The sequence below is a fragment of the Chiloscyllium plagiosum genome, chromosome 48, assembly GCF_004010195.1.
Source record: "Chiloscyllium plagiosum isolate BGI_BamShark_2017 chromosome 48, ASM401019v2, whole genome shotgun sequence".
NCBI lineage: Eukaryota > Metazoa > Chordata > Chondrichthyes > Orectolobiformes > Hemiscylliidae > Chiloscyllium > Chiloscyllium plagiosum.
In genome coordinates, this window is record NC_057757.1 from 1781331 (window position 1) to 1798648 (window position 17318).

The 17318-nt window shown below is 41.3% G+C and overlaps 1 protein-coding gene across 2 annotated transcripts in view; it reads right to left on the minus strand.

The window, feature by feature from the left end:
- Nucleotides 1-9025: 9025 nt before the first annotated feature.
- The window catches only part of chrne (cholinergic receptor, nicotinic, epsilon), a 31580-nt gene continuing 23287 nt past the window's right edge, over nt 9026-17318 (minus strand). The window contains exons 11-12 of one of the 2 annotated variants that reach the window (XM_043683434.1): nt 11198-11331; nt 9026-9520 (exon numbers count right to left, since the gene is read on the minus strand). In XM_043683434.1, the coding sequence (XP_043539369.1) occupies nt 9353-9520; nt 11198-11331 (302 nt within the window). In that variant the 3' untranslated portion in view covers nt 9026-9352. Of the gene's footprint in view, nt 9535-11197; nt 11332-17318 lie in introns of both variants that reach the window. The other variant, XM_043683435.1, reaches the window with a different exon arrangement.

The following is a 17318-nucleotide window of genomic DNA, read 5'->3' on the forward strand; positions in this document are numbered from 1 at the left end:
CTTGGACTCAGCACCGCCTTCTTGACCTGCAATCTTCTTCCCGACCTCTCCGCTCCCAACCCCTCTCCGGCCTATCACCCTCACCTTGACCTCCTTCCACCTATCGCATTTCCAATGCCCCTTCCCCAAGTCCCTCCTCCCTACCTTTTATCTTAGCCTGCTGGACACACTTTCCTCATTCCTGAAGAAGGGCTTATGCCCAAAACATCGATTCTCCTGTTCCTTGGATGCTGCCTGACCTGCTGCGCTTTTCCAGCAACACATTTTCAGCTCTGATCTCCAGCATCTGCAGTCCTCGCTTTCTCCCCGACTAGTTAGCAGAAGCCAGCATACGACATTCACAGCAGTTCTAAATGATACTGTTAACTAAAATTGAAGTTCATGGAAGTCACAGCAAATTATTGACTTAGTTAGGAGACTTGTGAGACAATTAGAGGTAGTCAAGTATTAAGCATGTACTCAAATTTAGTGAAACTGTACAGCACCCATGGACCTGGACCAGGGCCTCAACTGTTCAGTATATTTATTAATGACCCATGTGCAGTTCTAGGCACCCAAATCATGGATTGAACCAGGGCTCTTCCCTAGGTCTCTTAGTGTTTACTTGCTTTGCAGCTGCTTCAATGCTCACAGCATATCAGCCTTGTTTTGCTTTGCCTTTATACACTTTGCCACCACAGCCAGACTTAAATACTCATAATATTTCTGTCTTGCCTTTTAATGCAGGCACTATGCCAGTTGGTGCATTTTGATTGTCAGCAATAATCAGTTAAGGGAGTGAACATGTTCCTGTATGGCACCGTGCTATGTCAGTATCACACCTGCATCGTATTTGCCAAATGTACTGAATGCGCTTCAGCCAAAAGCTATGCCTGAAAGTGAAACGCTAGTGGTCTTCAGTTAGGTAAAGGGAGAAAGCCTTCAATCAGAGGGTCCCGACATAGTGAGGGCTCCATCCGATATCTCTTGCAAGGGATATGGATCACGGCCAATTCTGCAGATCCAGTGCAGTCAGTCTGGAGAATAATGGTAAGTCAATCTGGGAGCTTCACAGAGGTCAGTTAGGGGTCCTGTAACACGCCAGGTGTAGATGTCTATCCAAGTCAGTCAGGTGGCACTGCTTTGGTTAGGAAGTTAATGAAGTCAGATCTAGGGATTGAGATGCAGAGGGAGCAGTAATTGTGAAGGGAATAACTCAATACCGGGAAGGGAAGAGAGATGATAGTTCATTGAGGAGATGGTTTATCAATGGTCAAAACCATCCTAGCTTCAATGGGAGGTAGTGCGGCTCGATGTTTGGAATGTCTAACCTGTAGGGTGATGACTCAGGTGTAATGTTAGGAGATGAAGTTATAATTCAGGAAAGGTGAGTGGGAGCACTTTTTCTAAGCTCAGTATTAATGGGTTCAACTGATACTGCAAAGAAAGGAACATGGAGGATCATAGAATTCTTGACCACCAGGCTGAACCTGTGAGTCACTGTTGACACAATCTGCATTGTTTTCATGCAAGACATAAATAAGAACTGGAAATGGAAAATGGCCGTCACTAGAGTAGGCAGAGTAATTTTTTTCTGTCTGAATATTGGGCTCTACATGTGAATGATGTGAAGTCATTGAAGGTGCAATTGGGATAATTGGGCCCTTTATTAGTATAGATTTAAGTTATTTGTAATCATAGTACCATGCTCAACTTCCAACTATGTGGGTTACAATTTCCTCATTATAAGCATGTTATTAATCATTATGCATTGATGTAGTCATTTCTGTGAAACAGATATACCCATAGGCAACGTTAAAAATCATAGCTGTGGTCCACAATTCACAAAGGCAATCTAAGATCTCCTGGGCTACACAAGGGCACAGAGCTTATTCCTCTCACCTTGAACTAAATATTTCCCACATGCTCTAATATGCACTGCTGCTTTTCTTGGATATTCTGGGGTTGGGGGACAAAGTTTCACCAATTGTTCCAAACCCTCAGCCTGACAGCGAAGTTCTGTAGCTTGGCGGAGGGTGGGGCCTTGCATTCAACCCCACATGCAGTGTGCCACATAATTGTAACATGCTGTGCTTTGCACAACTGGAGCAGGCAAAGTGGAGATATGATGGATGCTGAAGAGCTGCGAGAACAGCAGCAGTCTTCCAAGGAGGAAGATGAAGATATTTGGCATGAGCTGCATCATCGAACACAACAAGGCAGAGAAGACTTAATTGACAAAAAGATTTCAGAAACTAAAACAGGAATTGCAGGAAAATCTCAGCAAGTCTGGCAACATTTGTGGACAGAAGGTAGAGTTGCCCTTGAAGAGCCATTGGACCCAAAACGTTAAGACTTAATTGATCCCTGGTTACAGTGCCATGATCACTCATTGACTAAATTTATTGTTGCTGGAAACTCGAGCAATCCTTTTCCATTCCCAAAGGCAAATGCAGTTTCTGTTTTCTTTTTTTTTTCTTTGCTTTTGCTGCTATTGAACATAAATGGGCATTTTCAACCATTTGGAAGGCTTTCGGGTATGTAATGCTCCACACTGAACGATGAAAAAATGCTAGGCTACACCAGTAAATGGGGAGAGAATAGTTCTCTTTTAGACAAGCTAAAATGGGATTATGCTAAGGACGGGTAACCTGTGTAGCTTGTTTCTTAAATCGCAATACTTTTACTCATGTGAACTTCTATTTGCAATGAAATGTCAGCCTTGCCACCTGTGTACCTTGAGAATCACTTGTTTTTGGATCCCCTCTCATCATGTGCATGGTGAAGGACAACTTGTAACTACCAGCGCCTGTTCTGATGGCCAATTGGACATTAAAAATGCCATGAGTGTCAGGATCTCAGGAGTTTCCAGCAATGGCAAGTACTTGTACTTCTGGCAAGAGGGAAGAGAGGATATAGTGGTGTGGTGCAAAGTCATGAGGCAAATTTTAGAGAATAGCATTTTGAAATCTCACTAGGGTTCACAGTGAGAAACCCTCCACAGAACTCACTAAAATTGTTACTTTACCGAGTTTTGGTAAAATTTAGTCCTTCTTCTGTGGTAAAGTGTGACTTGTTGAAATATAAACAAAGATAATTCCATTTTACCAAACTTTGTTAGACTGCAGTTAATGTTAAAATTTCCTGTCTACGTGTTTATTCATTTTGTTTCGCTTCTGTTGAAAGTAGGAAAAGTATTTTGCCTTTTTATTTACAGTTAGAAATCCATCCTCAATACTGTGTGTTGAGTTATCAACCAGAGAAGCAAAACAAGCACATTAATGTCTTGTGCTAAAGACGAAAAACAGGTAAGGAATACCCAAGGTTTTGGGTGTAGGTTTGCTCGCTAAGCTGGAAGATTCGTTTTCAGACATTTCGTCACCATACTAGGTAACATCTTCAGTGAGCCTCCGAATGAAGCACTGGTGGTGTAGTCCACTTTCTATTTATATGTTTGAGTTCCCTTGGGTTGGTGATGCCATTTCCTGTGGTGACATCATTTCCTATGGTGATGTCATTTCCTGTTCTTTTTCTCAGTTGATAAATGGGATCCAAGTCAATGTGTTTGTTGATAGAGTTCCAGTTGAAATGCATGCTTGTAGGAATTCTCGTGCGTGTCTCTGTTTGGCTTGTTCTAGGATGGACGTGTTGTCCCATTGAAGTGGTGTCCTTCATCCATATGTAAGGATTCTAGTGAGAGTGGGTCATACCGTTTTGTGGTAAGATGATGTTAATGTGTCCTGGTGGCTAGTTTTCTGCCTGTTTGTCCAATGTAGTGTTTGTTACAGATCTTGCAAGGTATTTTGTAGATGACATTAATTTTGTTTGTTGTCTGTATAACGTCTTTCAAGTTCATTAGCTGCTGTTTTAATGTGTTGATGGGTTTATGGGCTACCATGATGCCAAGAGGTCTGAGTAGTGTGGCAGTCATTTCCGAGATGTCTTTGATGTAGGTGAGAGGGGCTAGGGTTTCTGGACATGTTTTGTCTGCTTGTTTGGGTTTGTTGCTCAGAAATTGGCGGACTGTGTTCATTGGATACCTGTTCTTTTTGAATACACTGTGTAGGTGGTTTTCCTCTGCTTTGCGTAGTTCCTCTGTGGTGCAGTGTGTGGGGGTTCATTGAAATGATGTTCTAATGCAGCTTCGTTTGTGGATGATGGGATGATTGCTTCTGTAGTTCAATATTTGGTTTGTATATGTTGTTTTCCTGTAGATGCTAGTTTGAAGTTCCCCATTGGCTGTTCATTCTACTGCGACATCTAGGAATGGCAGTTGGTTGTTGTTTTCCTCCTCTTTAGTGAATTTTATGCCAGTAAGGGTATTATTGATGGTCTTGAAGGCTTCCTATAATTTGTTTCGTTTAGTGATGACAAACATGTCATCCATGTAGCAGACCCAAAATTTGGGTTTGATGTTTGATAGAAGAGGATGAAATAATGGTCTCCTTTGACATAACAGCCCTGTTCACATCCATCAACATCAACTGGCCAAGGAAACACTGACTATATTATTAGAAGAACCAAAGACACATACCCAAACACCACCAACTTCAGTAAGGACAGTATCGTCAAGCTAGTGGACCTATGCCTTACCACCCACTTCACCTTCAACAACAAAACCTACAGACAAACCATCGGAACACCCGGGATCTCCGATATCAGGGTTCTTAGCAGAGGCAGTAATGCAGAGACTCGAACAAACAGCTCTGCTAACCATCCAACCCAAACTTTGGGTCCGCTACGTGGATGACACCTTTGTCATCAGTAAACGGAATAAATTAGAGTAAACCTTCAAGACCCTTACTGATATAAAAAGGGGCCTCAGATTTATTAGAAAGAGTCATATATCCATGATTACTGATAATATTATGCTTGGGGTGTAAGTCATACAGAGAGAAGCATTAAATTACAAAGATTGTTAGAGTAAGTGGGTGGACAAAGCTATGGATTTCAATGCAAGTGGATGATCAGAGTATTATTTAAATGGGTAAGAGCTAGAAACAAAGGATAAAGAAACTTGTCGGACCATGTCCTCAAATAATAAGATGTAGTTGTACAAAATGCAAACCTATTGGAATGATACCTTTTATGTAAAGGTGTTAATGATGGAATGGCGTTTACTACGAATGGTTAGGTCACATCGAGAGGCTGCTGTACACTAAAGGGAACTGCAACTTAAAAAGGATATTTAACATGGAATTGGGTATAACACAGACTCATGAGAATGTAAAAAGGGCTCCCCTGATTAGATTGTGAGAAGAAAGTACATAAACTGCCTATATTCCCTGTCATTTTGAAGATCAAACAATGATTTTATTGAGGTTTATAAGATTTTGAAGATGATTAGTGGGCTAAAGAGAAATTTTTCCATTGGTATTAGAATCTAGTATTAAATTCACGCCAGGTCATTTACAAATTAGGTTGGGAGAATTTCCATGCAAATCTTGGTGCAAGCATTGAAATTTTTTCTCATAAACAACAAGCAAGACAGAAATTCATTGACACTTGGTTCCAATAGATGTGAGCTGGGTGCAGTGATCATTCATTGACAGTAGATTTGCTGTTCCACATAAGGCAAGTGGTCCCTGTTAGTCACCAGAAGCAAATGCAGCTTTTTGTTTTGTTTTGTTTGTTTCCTGTTTGCTTTTGCTGGCATTCAATTAATGTTGATACTTCAACACATTGAGTCTGTGCTGGTCAAAATCAAGAACTTAACTATTCTAATTCTGTTTTCTAGCACTTGGCCCATAGCCTTGTATATCCTGACTTCTTAAATGTTGTTTCTGCCCCTATCGCCTGTGCAGACAATTATTTCTAGATTCCCACCATGCCCTGGGTGAAAAAACTTTTCCCCACATCCCTCTCAACCTGTAAATCTATGCCTCCGTGCCATTGATTCCTCCACCAAAGAGAAAGGTCGTTTCAAGTCTTCCCCACCTATACCTCCTCACAATTTTATTCATCTCAATCATGTCCCCCTTGAGCCTTCTGTGCTCCAAGGAAAACAACCCACTTTATCCAATCCCTCTTCGTAATTAAAACTTTGCAGCCCAGGCAACATCCAAGTGAACCTCCTCTGCACCCTCTCCAGTGCAATCATATCTCTCCTCCAATGTGGATTCCAGACTCCACAAAATACTGTCACCGCACCCTAACCAACATTTTATATAGTTCTAGCATAACCTCTGTGCTGTTAAATTCCATGCCTTAGTTAATAAAGTCAAAATGTCCCGTATGTCTTCTTAGCCTTGCTCCTACTACTGTAAGGTTACTTTGATCCTCAGTGCTTCCCAGGACCTAACTGTTCATCCTGTGTTCTCTTGCCTTGTTTGTCCTTCCCAAGTTCATCACCTCATATGCTTTGGACTGAATTCCATTTGCCACTGATCAGTCTATCTGTCCATCTGTATTCTCCTATAACCTAAGGCTATCCTCCTCACTGTCTGCCAACCTAAGAATTTAATGATTAACCTTCCTACTTTAAAGTCTAAATCGCTCTTAAATGGTACAAATAAATGAGGGCCCCAATTCTAGTCCTTGCTGAATCCCATTGGACAAGGGTTCCAATCATAGTCCTTGACCATCACTCTCTGCTTTCTGCTAGTCACCCAGTTCTGGATCCAATTAATCAAGTTTCCTTGGATCCCATGGGCTCTTACCTTTGCTGTCATTCCCCCATGAGGGATCTTATCAGAAGCCTTCCTGAAGTCAAAGTAGATTATGTCAAATGTATTGCCTTCATCTACATGTCATTGTCTCTTTGAAAAATTCAGTCAAGTATATCAGACATGACCTCCCCTTAACAAAACCGTGCTGACTGTTCTTGATTAATCCCTGCCTCTCCTGTCCTTCAGAGTCACTTTCAATAGTCTCATGACCACTGAGATTAGACAGATTGGCCCATAGTCTCCTTGTTTATCACTTCTTCCTTCTTGAGTAATGGTATCACATTAGCTGTCCTCTAGTCCAGTGCCACCTAGCCTATTGTCTGAGAAGAATTGAAAATTACTGCCAACACTCCTGTTACTTCCTCCCTTGCCTCATTCAACAACCAGAGATACATTTCACCCAGCCCTGGAAATTTATCTACTTATAATTCTTCCAGACCATTCAGAACTTATTGCTAATTTCTTTAATTATGTCACTGTCCTCCCCCCAGTTTCTGTACTCACATTGTGCCCCCTCACTAGTAGTAATTTTAAATCCTATGTCCTCTGCCTCCACGCATAAATAACCTTGTAGTCTTTCTCTAGTTATCCTCTTACTGTAAATATATTTGTAAAATAACTTAGGATTTTCCTTTATTTTATCTGCTATTAATCTTTCATGTCTCCCTCCCCCACTCTGTTTTGCTGTCCTGATTTTCTTTTTCAGTTCCTCTCATGCACATTCTTTGAGGGCTTATGCTGTCAGTGTCTGCCATAAGCCTCCCTTTCTGTCTTTATCCAATTCTGTATATCCCTCACTATCCAGGAGTTATTGGATTTGTTGGACCCTACATTTATTGGAATGTGTTGGCCCTCTGCTCTCCCTATTCAATCTTGAATGCATCCCACTACACTGACTCATATTTACCCACAAGTAAATTTGGCAAAATGATATCTCATGGTATTAAAACAGCCTTCCCCCTAGCCTTTCCGACTGTGACTGCATTTCAAAGGTTGAAAGTTGTCACAACCTTTGGTGAGAATTGAGAGAGTAGGGTGGGAGTGATGGAGATCACTGATGAGAGCAGCTGTTGTGGGATAGAAGATTAGTAAGGCTGGGCAGGAGGTGATGCAAAGCCCTGTGGTGGCCATGTGCTGCCTAGAGTTTACAACTTTAAAATCTCAGCTTGTGACCCACTTTAGGTCCCAATCTCCAGTTAGGAAGCCTTGACATAAAATATACACCATTTGGCCCCACCAATCAATGCTAATTTCTTCTGAATAGTGAATTTCATGACCTCAATCTTTTATCAATAGTTATGCTTTTTCCCACAAGTGGAAGCATTCTTTGTATCCACTCAGTCAAAATATTTTGTCATTTTAAACATCTCTATTAGGTCTCTCCTCTCCTGCTTTATTCAAGAATAAGAAACCTAGCCTGTCATCTTTTCTAATATACAATTGTAACTTCTGGCTGCCAAACCATCTGCCAGTGGAAACAGTTTCTCATCTACTCAGAAACAGAAATCCCCTTATAGAGTCATACAGCATGGAAACAGAACCTTCAATCCAACCAGTCCATGCCAAACTAAGTGAGTCCCACCTGCCTGCTCCTGGCCCATGTCCCTCCAAACCTTTCCTATTCATGTACTTATCCAAATGTCCTTTAAACATTGCAATTGTACCCTCATGCCTTTTTTAAAACCTTTCTTCTCTCACTTTAAAAATGTGTCCCCTAATCTTGAAATTCCCCACTCCAGGGAAAAGACAACTACCATTAACTCTATCCGTACCCCTCATTATTTTATCAACTTCTATCAAACTGCCTCTCAAGCTCTGATGCTCCAGTGAAAAAGGTCCCAGCCTTTCTTTATAACTCAAATTTTCCATACCTTGCAACATCCTGGTGAATCTCTTCTGAAGCCTCTCCAGCTTGATGATATCCTTCCTACAACTGGCAACCAGAACTGGACACAGTATTCCAGAAGAGACCTCACCAACATCCTGTACAACTTCAACATGATATCCCAACTCCTATACTCAAACGACTGAAGGCAAGTGTGCCGAATGCCTTTTGAATCACCCTGTCGAGATGTGACGTAAACTTCAAAGAATTATGTCCCTGCACCCCTAGATCCCTCTGTTCCACAACACCACCCAAGCCCTTACCATTAATTGTATAAGCCCTGCTCTTGTTTGTTGTTACTTTTGAGTATAATCAGAAAAATAAATGAAGAGACGGTTGTTAAAATCTTTATTACAAGTAAGATGTCTTAAAAGAAAGTTCATGCATTTTGAAATCACACAACACCAGGTTATAGTCCAACAGATTTAATTGGAAGCACTAGCTTTCGGATCGCCACTCCTTCATCAGGTAATCCTGGACTATAACCTGGTGTTGCGTGATTTTTAACTTTGTACACCCCAGTCCAACACCAACATCTCCAAATCATGCATTTTGACTTCTGGAAAAAAAAGAACACTTATGCAACACAGTGCAGTCTTGGGGATTTTAACAACACCGGCATTAAAAAAGTCTTAATATTACATTCACATGAATTGTAGTGCTTCTTTGGGTCCCCTTGACTTTTCATTTGGGCTTAGCACTGCTGAACATATGTAAGAGTATTGGTTCATTTTAAAACGATTAAAAATGAAACGGATCAAAAACATTTGAGGTTTCCAACTAGTTAGAGGAAGGAAATTGAATCAAAGTGTGCTGTACATTAATCTGGTGTGTATTTCCTAGGATCTCCTGGAAACGGGAATTCTGGTGCTTGGTTGAAGTGCCCTGTGAGAAAAATCGTCACAGTGCCGATGGTAAAGAGGAGAAGCGCAATCCAGAAACAAGCCTTGTCGATAACCTTTCCGATCAGAATCCAGTTTTCATTCTCCTGAAAGAACAGAACTTACATTTTGTTGTTATAATTTCAACTGTTCTGGGGCATAAGTTCAGCTGTAACTAAACGCTAAAACATTGATTTAGTTATATGAAAAATAGACATCCCTTACCAGAAGCATTAAGGGATGGTACTTGCTTTTCAGGAATCAGATAGTGTATGTTGCAGACTACTGACACATACACTAGATGAAAAAGTACAAGCACAATCATTCAAAATTTACAGCTAAACTGTCCGAAATGGAAAATACTGATGACACAAAGTTGACAGGTATTTTATTGACCTGTTTTTGAACTCATTCAGTACTTGCTTAAATCAATTTGTACCTTTGTAGTTTTAAACAGATACTTTGGCAGCAGGATTCCAACTTATGTAATAAGTTCCTATTCTTCAACATCATAACCCCTTTAAAAGTATTTAATTGGATTGGAATCACTTTGAGACATCCTCAAGTTATGGAAGTTACTACATGAATGTAAGTTCTTTTGATGTTAAGAACAATTGACAGGATTGACAAGTGGCGAGTAACATTTGCGTCATACAATGGCAGTCAATCACCACCTGAAACAGCGAATTTAATCATCATCCCTTGACATTCAATAGCATTACCATCATTATTGATCGTTGACTATTCATTACTGAATCCTCTACTATCCAGAACCTGGAGGTCACCATTGACCGGAAGCTGAACCATACTACCCATGTCAGTACTGTAGCTACAAGAGCAGTCAAATGCTTGACATTTTGCAGCGCCTAAACTCCTTCCTGATTCCCCAAAGCCTGTCTATTGTCTACAAGACACAAGTTAGGATTGTGATGGAATACTTGCATGGATGAGGGAAACTATAACAACAGTTAAGAAGCTTGATACCATCCAGGGACCAGGGAAAAGCAACCTGCTTGACTGATACCACGTCCACAAGCATTCATACCCTCCAAGACCGATGTTCAGTGTGTACAAGATGCACTGCAGAAATTCACCAAGGCACCTTCAAACCCCCACAACCACCATACTGAACGTGGAAGTATATCACTGTTCCTTCAGTATCACTCAAAATCCTGGAACTCCCTCCCAAATGGCATTGAGAGTTTATCTACAGCAAATGGACTGCAATGGTTCAAGTAGGCAGCTCACTACCACCTTCTCAAAGGCAGCTAGGGATGGGCATGAAATACTGGTCAAGTCAGTAATGCTCACATTTCCATCAGTGAATTAAAAAAAAGCTCACTTAGCAATGTCAGATCTGGAAGAATGTGTAGGCTTCAGGATCAAATCACATTTGAAGCATCAGAGTAGCATGTGGAAATTCACAAGACTAAATTACAGCAACAACAATAATTTGCAGTTATGAAGCATCTGTAGCAAGTTGTCCAGTCTGCTGCATGGATACATTACCAATTTGACACCAAGCCACACGAGGAGATATTAAGATAGATCAGAGATAATTCTTAAATAAAGTCTTAAAAGATAAAGGAAGAAGCAGACAGGTGGAGTTTAGGAAGGCAATTTCGATAGGTAGCAGGACTTTAGTTTAACAGCTCATCTAAAAGATGACACATCCAACAATGTAGCATTCCTCAGTACATGCACAGGGAATGTTTGATTAGTTTGGTTTCTAGAAACCTATAATTACAAGCTTATAACCAATTGACATCCCTGCATATACTCACAGATTCAAAATCATTCTGTTCTTTTGTGCTTTTGGCAATAAAGTTACAGGCATCAACGCAGGTTTTTATGTCTGGGCCAAAGTGAGCCAGGTTTCTGTATAGATCAACTGTGGTTCCAATATCAATGTCTGAACCTGAGTGAAATGGAAATACAAAACTTATTATCTAAAAACTGCAGAATAAAAATCACTTTTTTTTTCACCTTGTATTCTCCCTCCACTGCCTCGAATGTGCAGCAGTGAAAATAATGTTTCAGCAATTTGCTAGGAAATATTTATTTACAGTATTTAGAGAATCATAACGATTTTGATCTGACACTTGAGAGGTGAATTTGAGCAAACAGGATATCCTCAGAGAGGCCCCACTCTAGCAAATTCTAGGCGAATGACTTGTGAGAAACAGAATATAGAGTCATCCCATCCCGCTCCAGATGACATCCTGGAAAATATAGAGTGCAGAGGTTCATCAGACTCTTCAGACAGTGTTGGAAGAGCTGCAGACAGAATTCAACATGGGGTTGTGGGATTTTTGGAAGGTTCTTATTGAACCATGACCTTACATGATGTGTATACACTTGCATTCAGTCATGCTGTCACTCTCAGGCATTGTAGAGCTACATGCGATGGCTGAAATTTTCTCTCCCTCTTTGCTCAATTCTCCAATATTTCAGCCAAGGCAATGCTTTGAAAGTGAAAGCCACTACTGTAATATAGAAAACACTGGAGGCATATCCTGCACAGTAAACTCCCCTCCAACAGTGATGTTACAATGTTTTGGTAATCAAGGGATTTAAGGGGAATTAGTTTGAGGGATTAAATATAAACTGGGTAGAATTCATCTGCATTCCTGAAAAATACCCCCTTTGGATGTTTAATTTCTGCATGAGTGAACAGAGGGGCCTCAGTTTAACATTTCATCTAAAAGGAAGATCTAGCAGCACAGCACTGTTTCAGCATCATACTAGAATGTTACTCTAGAATGGGATTTGACGTACAATCTCCTGAAGCAAGGGAAGCATTGAACCCCAGCTGAAACCAGCAACTAACGCAATGCTGACCAGCAGCTGAAGCTTTGCAATTTGCATAACTATAAAGTAGAAACTGTTGGTATAGCTCCTAATAAGTAATACAAACAATATTTACTGACAAACATGTAGCATTTGATGTAAAACTGCTAAAAGATTTATATCTTGATTATGTTTCAGAACAAGGAGAAATTTCCTGAAGTTCCCTCATTTTGGCATTTTTCCATGTGGTCATTCACCTCTTGCTAGACATTAGATTGCAACCAATAATAAATTATTTGATTTAAATAGTGGACTATTGTGCTGAGTTAGCTTGACATGTTTCAGACGTTTCCAAGGCAAAATGCTCAGAACATTTAGGAATCCTAGCATGCTCTCGAGGAGAACAAATTTCAGCCTAGATAAAAACTGAAAGAAATGTGGATGCTGTAAATCAGAAACAAAAACAGAAGTTGCTGGAAAAGCTCAGCACGTCTGGCAGTATCTGTGAAGAGAAATCGAGTTAACTTTTTGGGTCAGGTTCCGAGGATGGGTCAACAGAGCTGATTTATCAGCAACTTCTGTTTTTGTTTCAAATTTCAGTTTAGGCCTTGTTAGATTACTGTACTGGTGTTAGTTCCCTTTCTCTACCGAAATGGAAATTGTCTTCTGCAATAATATTACTTCACTTCAGTTAGGTCACATTATCTTATGGAGAACAAGATAAAACTTCTTCAAGAGTGTTTGAGAATTTGCTGTGTTTACTCAGAATATACTGATATTTCCATAATATGCTTGAGAGAAGTGTTGGTATTCTCAGGAGTTTGATAATAACCCGCAGCACATCCCTGGAAATCTGTTAATACTCGCAGTGAGACCTTTGTAGTGTCTAGGAATGAAGTGTCTAGGAATGTATCAGTTTCTACAGGATATTCTGCAGGTGTAGACTTGGAGTCCCACAAATGGGCATTTTAAAATCCTGTTTCTTTATTATGGTAGATAGCCAGTGCTGGCAAGCCCAGCACTTGCTACCCATCCAGAATTGCCCTTCATTTGAGTAACTTTTCCAATTATTCCAGGAAGGGTGTGTGGTAAGATGGGTTAGAATCAGACATGAGGGATGTCATAAGATAGGGTAGGTAGTCAAAGAAGCGCTTTTGATAAGAATTCTTGCTGGGTTTCATGGTGACAATCCTTCCAAAAAGATTCAGCGCAACTCGCACTTAACTGAAATAATGCAAGATTTGGCCCAATATTATTGTCTTTGGTTCAGGTTCATTTTTGCTTTGTTACATTCCTGGGAAATGCCTTGGGATAGCGAACTGGGTTGAAAGTTCTAAATGTAGGTAATTGTACCCATTTTCTCTCAATTATTGTGTCCTACTGCAGTCACCCTTCCAGCGTGTAATTAAGTAGGTTTCCCTCTATGTCACATGCATGTAGGCTATAGCCCCACTGCAGCAGAAATGTATCCATGATATGACCATGATGCCCTTTACAGCATCCTTTACTCATGACGCTGAGAAGAGTTGCTGTTCTTTGTGACTAGATGCATTGGGCCCAGTTTCACTCTTCCGCTGTAGAAAGCGAGGGACTGTATTGGAATTTGGAATAGCCATGCCAGTGAGCAAGTAGTCCCTCTCTGCAGAAGGTCTTTCATGCCCCAGGCTGAAATACTCTCAGTTGCTTCATCAATGACCTTCCCTCCGTCCTGAGATCAGAAGTGTTCACTGATGACTGTGCAATATTCAGCACCACTGACAACTGTTCAGCAGCTGAGAAATCATGCAAGGCCCTCACGATATCCAGATTTGGACTGACAAGTGGAAGTCACAGAAAGTGAGCACTGCAGTGGCTGGAAATCAGAGTCGAGAGTGTGGTGCTGGAAAAGCATCCGAGGAGCAGGAGAATCAAAGTTTCAGGCAGAAGCCCTTCATCGGGAAAGTGGAAGTCACATTTGTGCCACACGTGCCAGGCAATCAGCATCTCCAACAAGAGACAACCATCAACATTTGACATTCAATGGCATTACCATTGCTGAATTCCCCCACTACAAACATCCCAGGGCTCACTATTGATCAGAAACTGAACTGGACCAGCACATAAATACTGTAGCTACAACAGCAAGTCAGATGCAAGGAACCCTGCAGTAAGTAACATGTCTGCTGACTCCCTTAAGCCTGTGCATCACCTACAAAATACAAATGAGGAGTATGATAGAGTACTTCTCACTTAACTGACTGAGTGGACCCAACAACATACAAGAAGCTTGACACCATCCAGGAAAAAGCAGTTTGCTTGATTAGCCCCATGTTTGTGTTCCCTCCCTCGACCACCAGTGCTCAGTAGCAAAAGTGTGTACCATCTACCATCTAAGGCTCCTTAGGCAGCAACTTCTAACTTATGACTGCTATTATCTAGATGGATAAGGGAAATAGCTACATGGGAACATTACCACCTGCAAGTTCTCCTTCAAACCAACCAACACCAATCTGACTTGGAATTTGCTGGGTTTTTGCTGGATCAATTTCCTGGAACTCCCTCCCTGATGGCTGTAAAGATCATATTTCTTGCTTTTTATTTTCTTGATTATGGATAAAATGGGATAAGGACCGATCCGAAACCAAGAACTATGGGAAAGAGTTGTTGCACTTTCAAAATGACTGTACCGAAACTCATTATCAGCTGTGCTTACATTTTGCTTTGCAAGCAGTTGGGTAAGAGAGATAAGGTGCCGCACCAGGGGTGTGTGTGCAGAGTGAGATTGTTCCAGAAATACATTGCTGATTGGTTTATGCAGTTGTGACCAGAGCTGGATTCCAGAAGTCATCTGCCTGATGACAATTGTCTGTCTGACTGCTGGGCACATAAACAGCTTGAGTGTTTAGGAGGGAATTAGGATGTTCAACTGTGCTATAATTTAATATTGGACAATTCACAATAGACACCGCCCAAGACTCTGACCTTAAACAGGATGTCACAAACTCTGAAGTTTAGAAGGATGAGAGGGAATCTGATTGAGTCGTATAAAATTATTAATGGATTGGACACACTGGAGGCAGAAAGCATGTTTCTGCTGATGGGTGAGTGCAGAAACAGAGGTCACAGTTTAAAAATAAGGGGTAGGCCATTTAGAACAGAGTTGAGGAGAAACTTCTTCACCCAGAGAGTGGTGGTTATATGGGATGCTCTGCCCCAGAAGGCAGTGGAGGTCAAGTCTGGATACATTCAAGAAAGAGATGGATAGAGGTGTTAAAGATAGTGGAATCAAGGATTATGGGGATAAGGTAGGAACAGGATACTGATTGTGGATGATCAGCCATGATCATAATGCATGGTGGTGCTGGCTCGAAGGGCAGAATGGCCTACTCCTGCACCTATTGTCTATTGAAATAAAGAACCAAAGATGCTGAGGATCAGAAAAAAGACAGAAATTGCTGGAGAAACTCAGCAGGCATGGTGGCACAGTGATCAGTATTGCTGCCTCAACATACCAGGCGCCTAGGTCTGATTCCAGCCTTGGGTGACTGTCTTTGTGGCGTTTGCATGTTCTCCCTGTGTCTGCTCAGGTTCCCTCCAGTGATCTGGTTTCTTCCCACAATTCAATGAGGTGCAGGTTAGCTGTGTTAGCCATGGTTTAATTATGGTGCAGGAGGTGAGGTGGATCTGGGTGAAATGCTCTTCATAGGGTCAGTGCATTCTCAGTGAACTGAATAATCTCTTTCTGCTCTGTAGGAGTTTATGATTCTGGGCTGCATTTGTGAACAGAAAGCAGAGTTAATATTTCAGGTCAGAACAAGACAAGCGACATTAGACTCGAAATGTTAACTCTGCTTTCTCTCCACATATTCTGCCAGACTTACTGAGTTTCTCAGCAATTTCTGATCTAATTTCACTTTTATACATCAATGGGCAGTTCAGTTTATGACTTTTACAGGAGCAAGTGGGAGCTATTCAGTTTCGAGCCTGTTTTCCCGTAATAGGTTAGATTATGACTGTTCCTTATGAAAGCCTTTACATTCTTATCTAATAAAATATATCACTCATTATTTTGAAACATTCAAGTAGTCCACATAGAGTCATGGGGGATGTACAGCACAGAAGCAGACCCTTCAGTCCAACACATCCATGCCAACCAGATATCCTAAGTTAATCTAGTCCCATTTGCCAGCACTTGGCCCACATCCCTCTAAACCATAAGACCATAAGACATAGGAGTGGAAGTAAGGCCATTCGGCCCATCGTGTCCACTCCGCCATTCAATCATGGCTGATGCGCATTTCAGCTCCACTTACCAGCGTTCTCCCCGTAGCCCTTAATTCCTCTAGACAACAAGAATCTATCAATCTCGGCCTTGAAGACATTTAGCGTCCCGGCTTCCACTGCACTCCGTGGCAATGAATTCCACAGGCCCACCACTCTCTGGCTGAAGAAATATCTCCGCATTTCTGTTCTGAAATGACCCCCTCTAATTCTAAGGCTGTGTCCACGGATCCTAGTCTCCTCGTCTAACGGAAACAATTGCCTAGCATCCACCTTTTCCAAGCCATGTATTATTTTGTACGCCTCTATTAAGTCTCCCCTTAATCTTCTAAAATCCAACGAATACAATCCCAGTATCCTCAGCCATTCCTCATATGTTAGACCTGTCATTCCAGGGATAATCCATGTGAATGTCCGCTGGACACGTTCCAGTGCCAGTATATCCTTCCTGAGGTGTGGGGACCAAAACTGGACACAGTACTCCAAATGGGGCCTAACCAGAGCTTTATAAAGTCTTAGTAGTACATCTCTGCTTTTATATTCCAACCCTCTTGAGATAAGAGACAACATTGCATTCGCTTTCTTAATCACGGACTCAACCTGCATGTTTACCTTTAGAGAATCCTCGACTAGCACTCCCAGATCCCTTTGTGCTTTGGCTCTATTAATTTTCTCACCATTTAGAAAGCTTTTATTCTTTTTGCCAAAGTGCAAGAACTCGTACTTGCTCACGTTAAATTCCATCAGCCAAATCCTGGACCACTCTCCCAACCTGTCGAGATCCTTCTGTAGCCTCCCCACTTCCTCAGTACCACCTGCCTGTCCACCTAACTTCGTACCATCGGCAAACTTCGC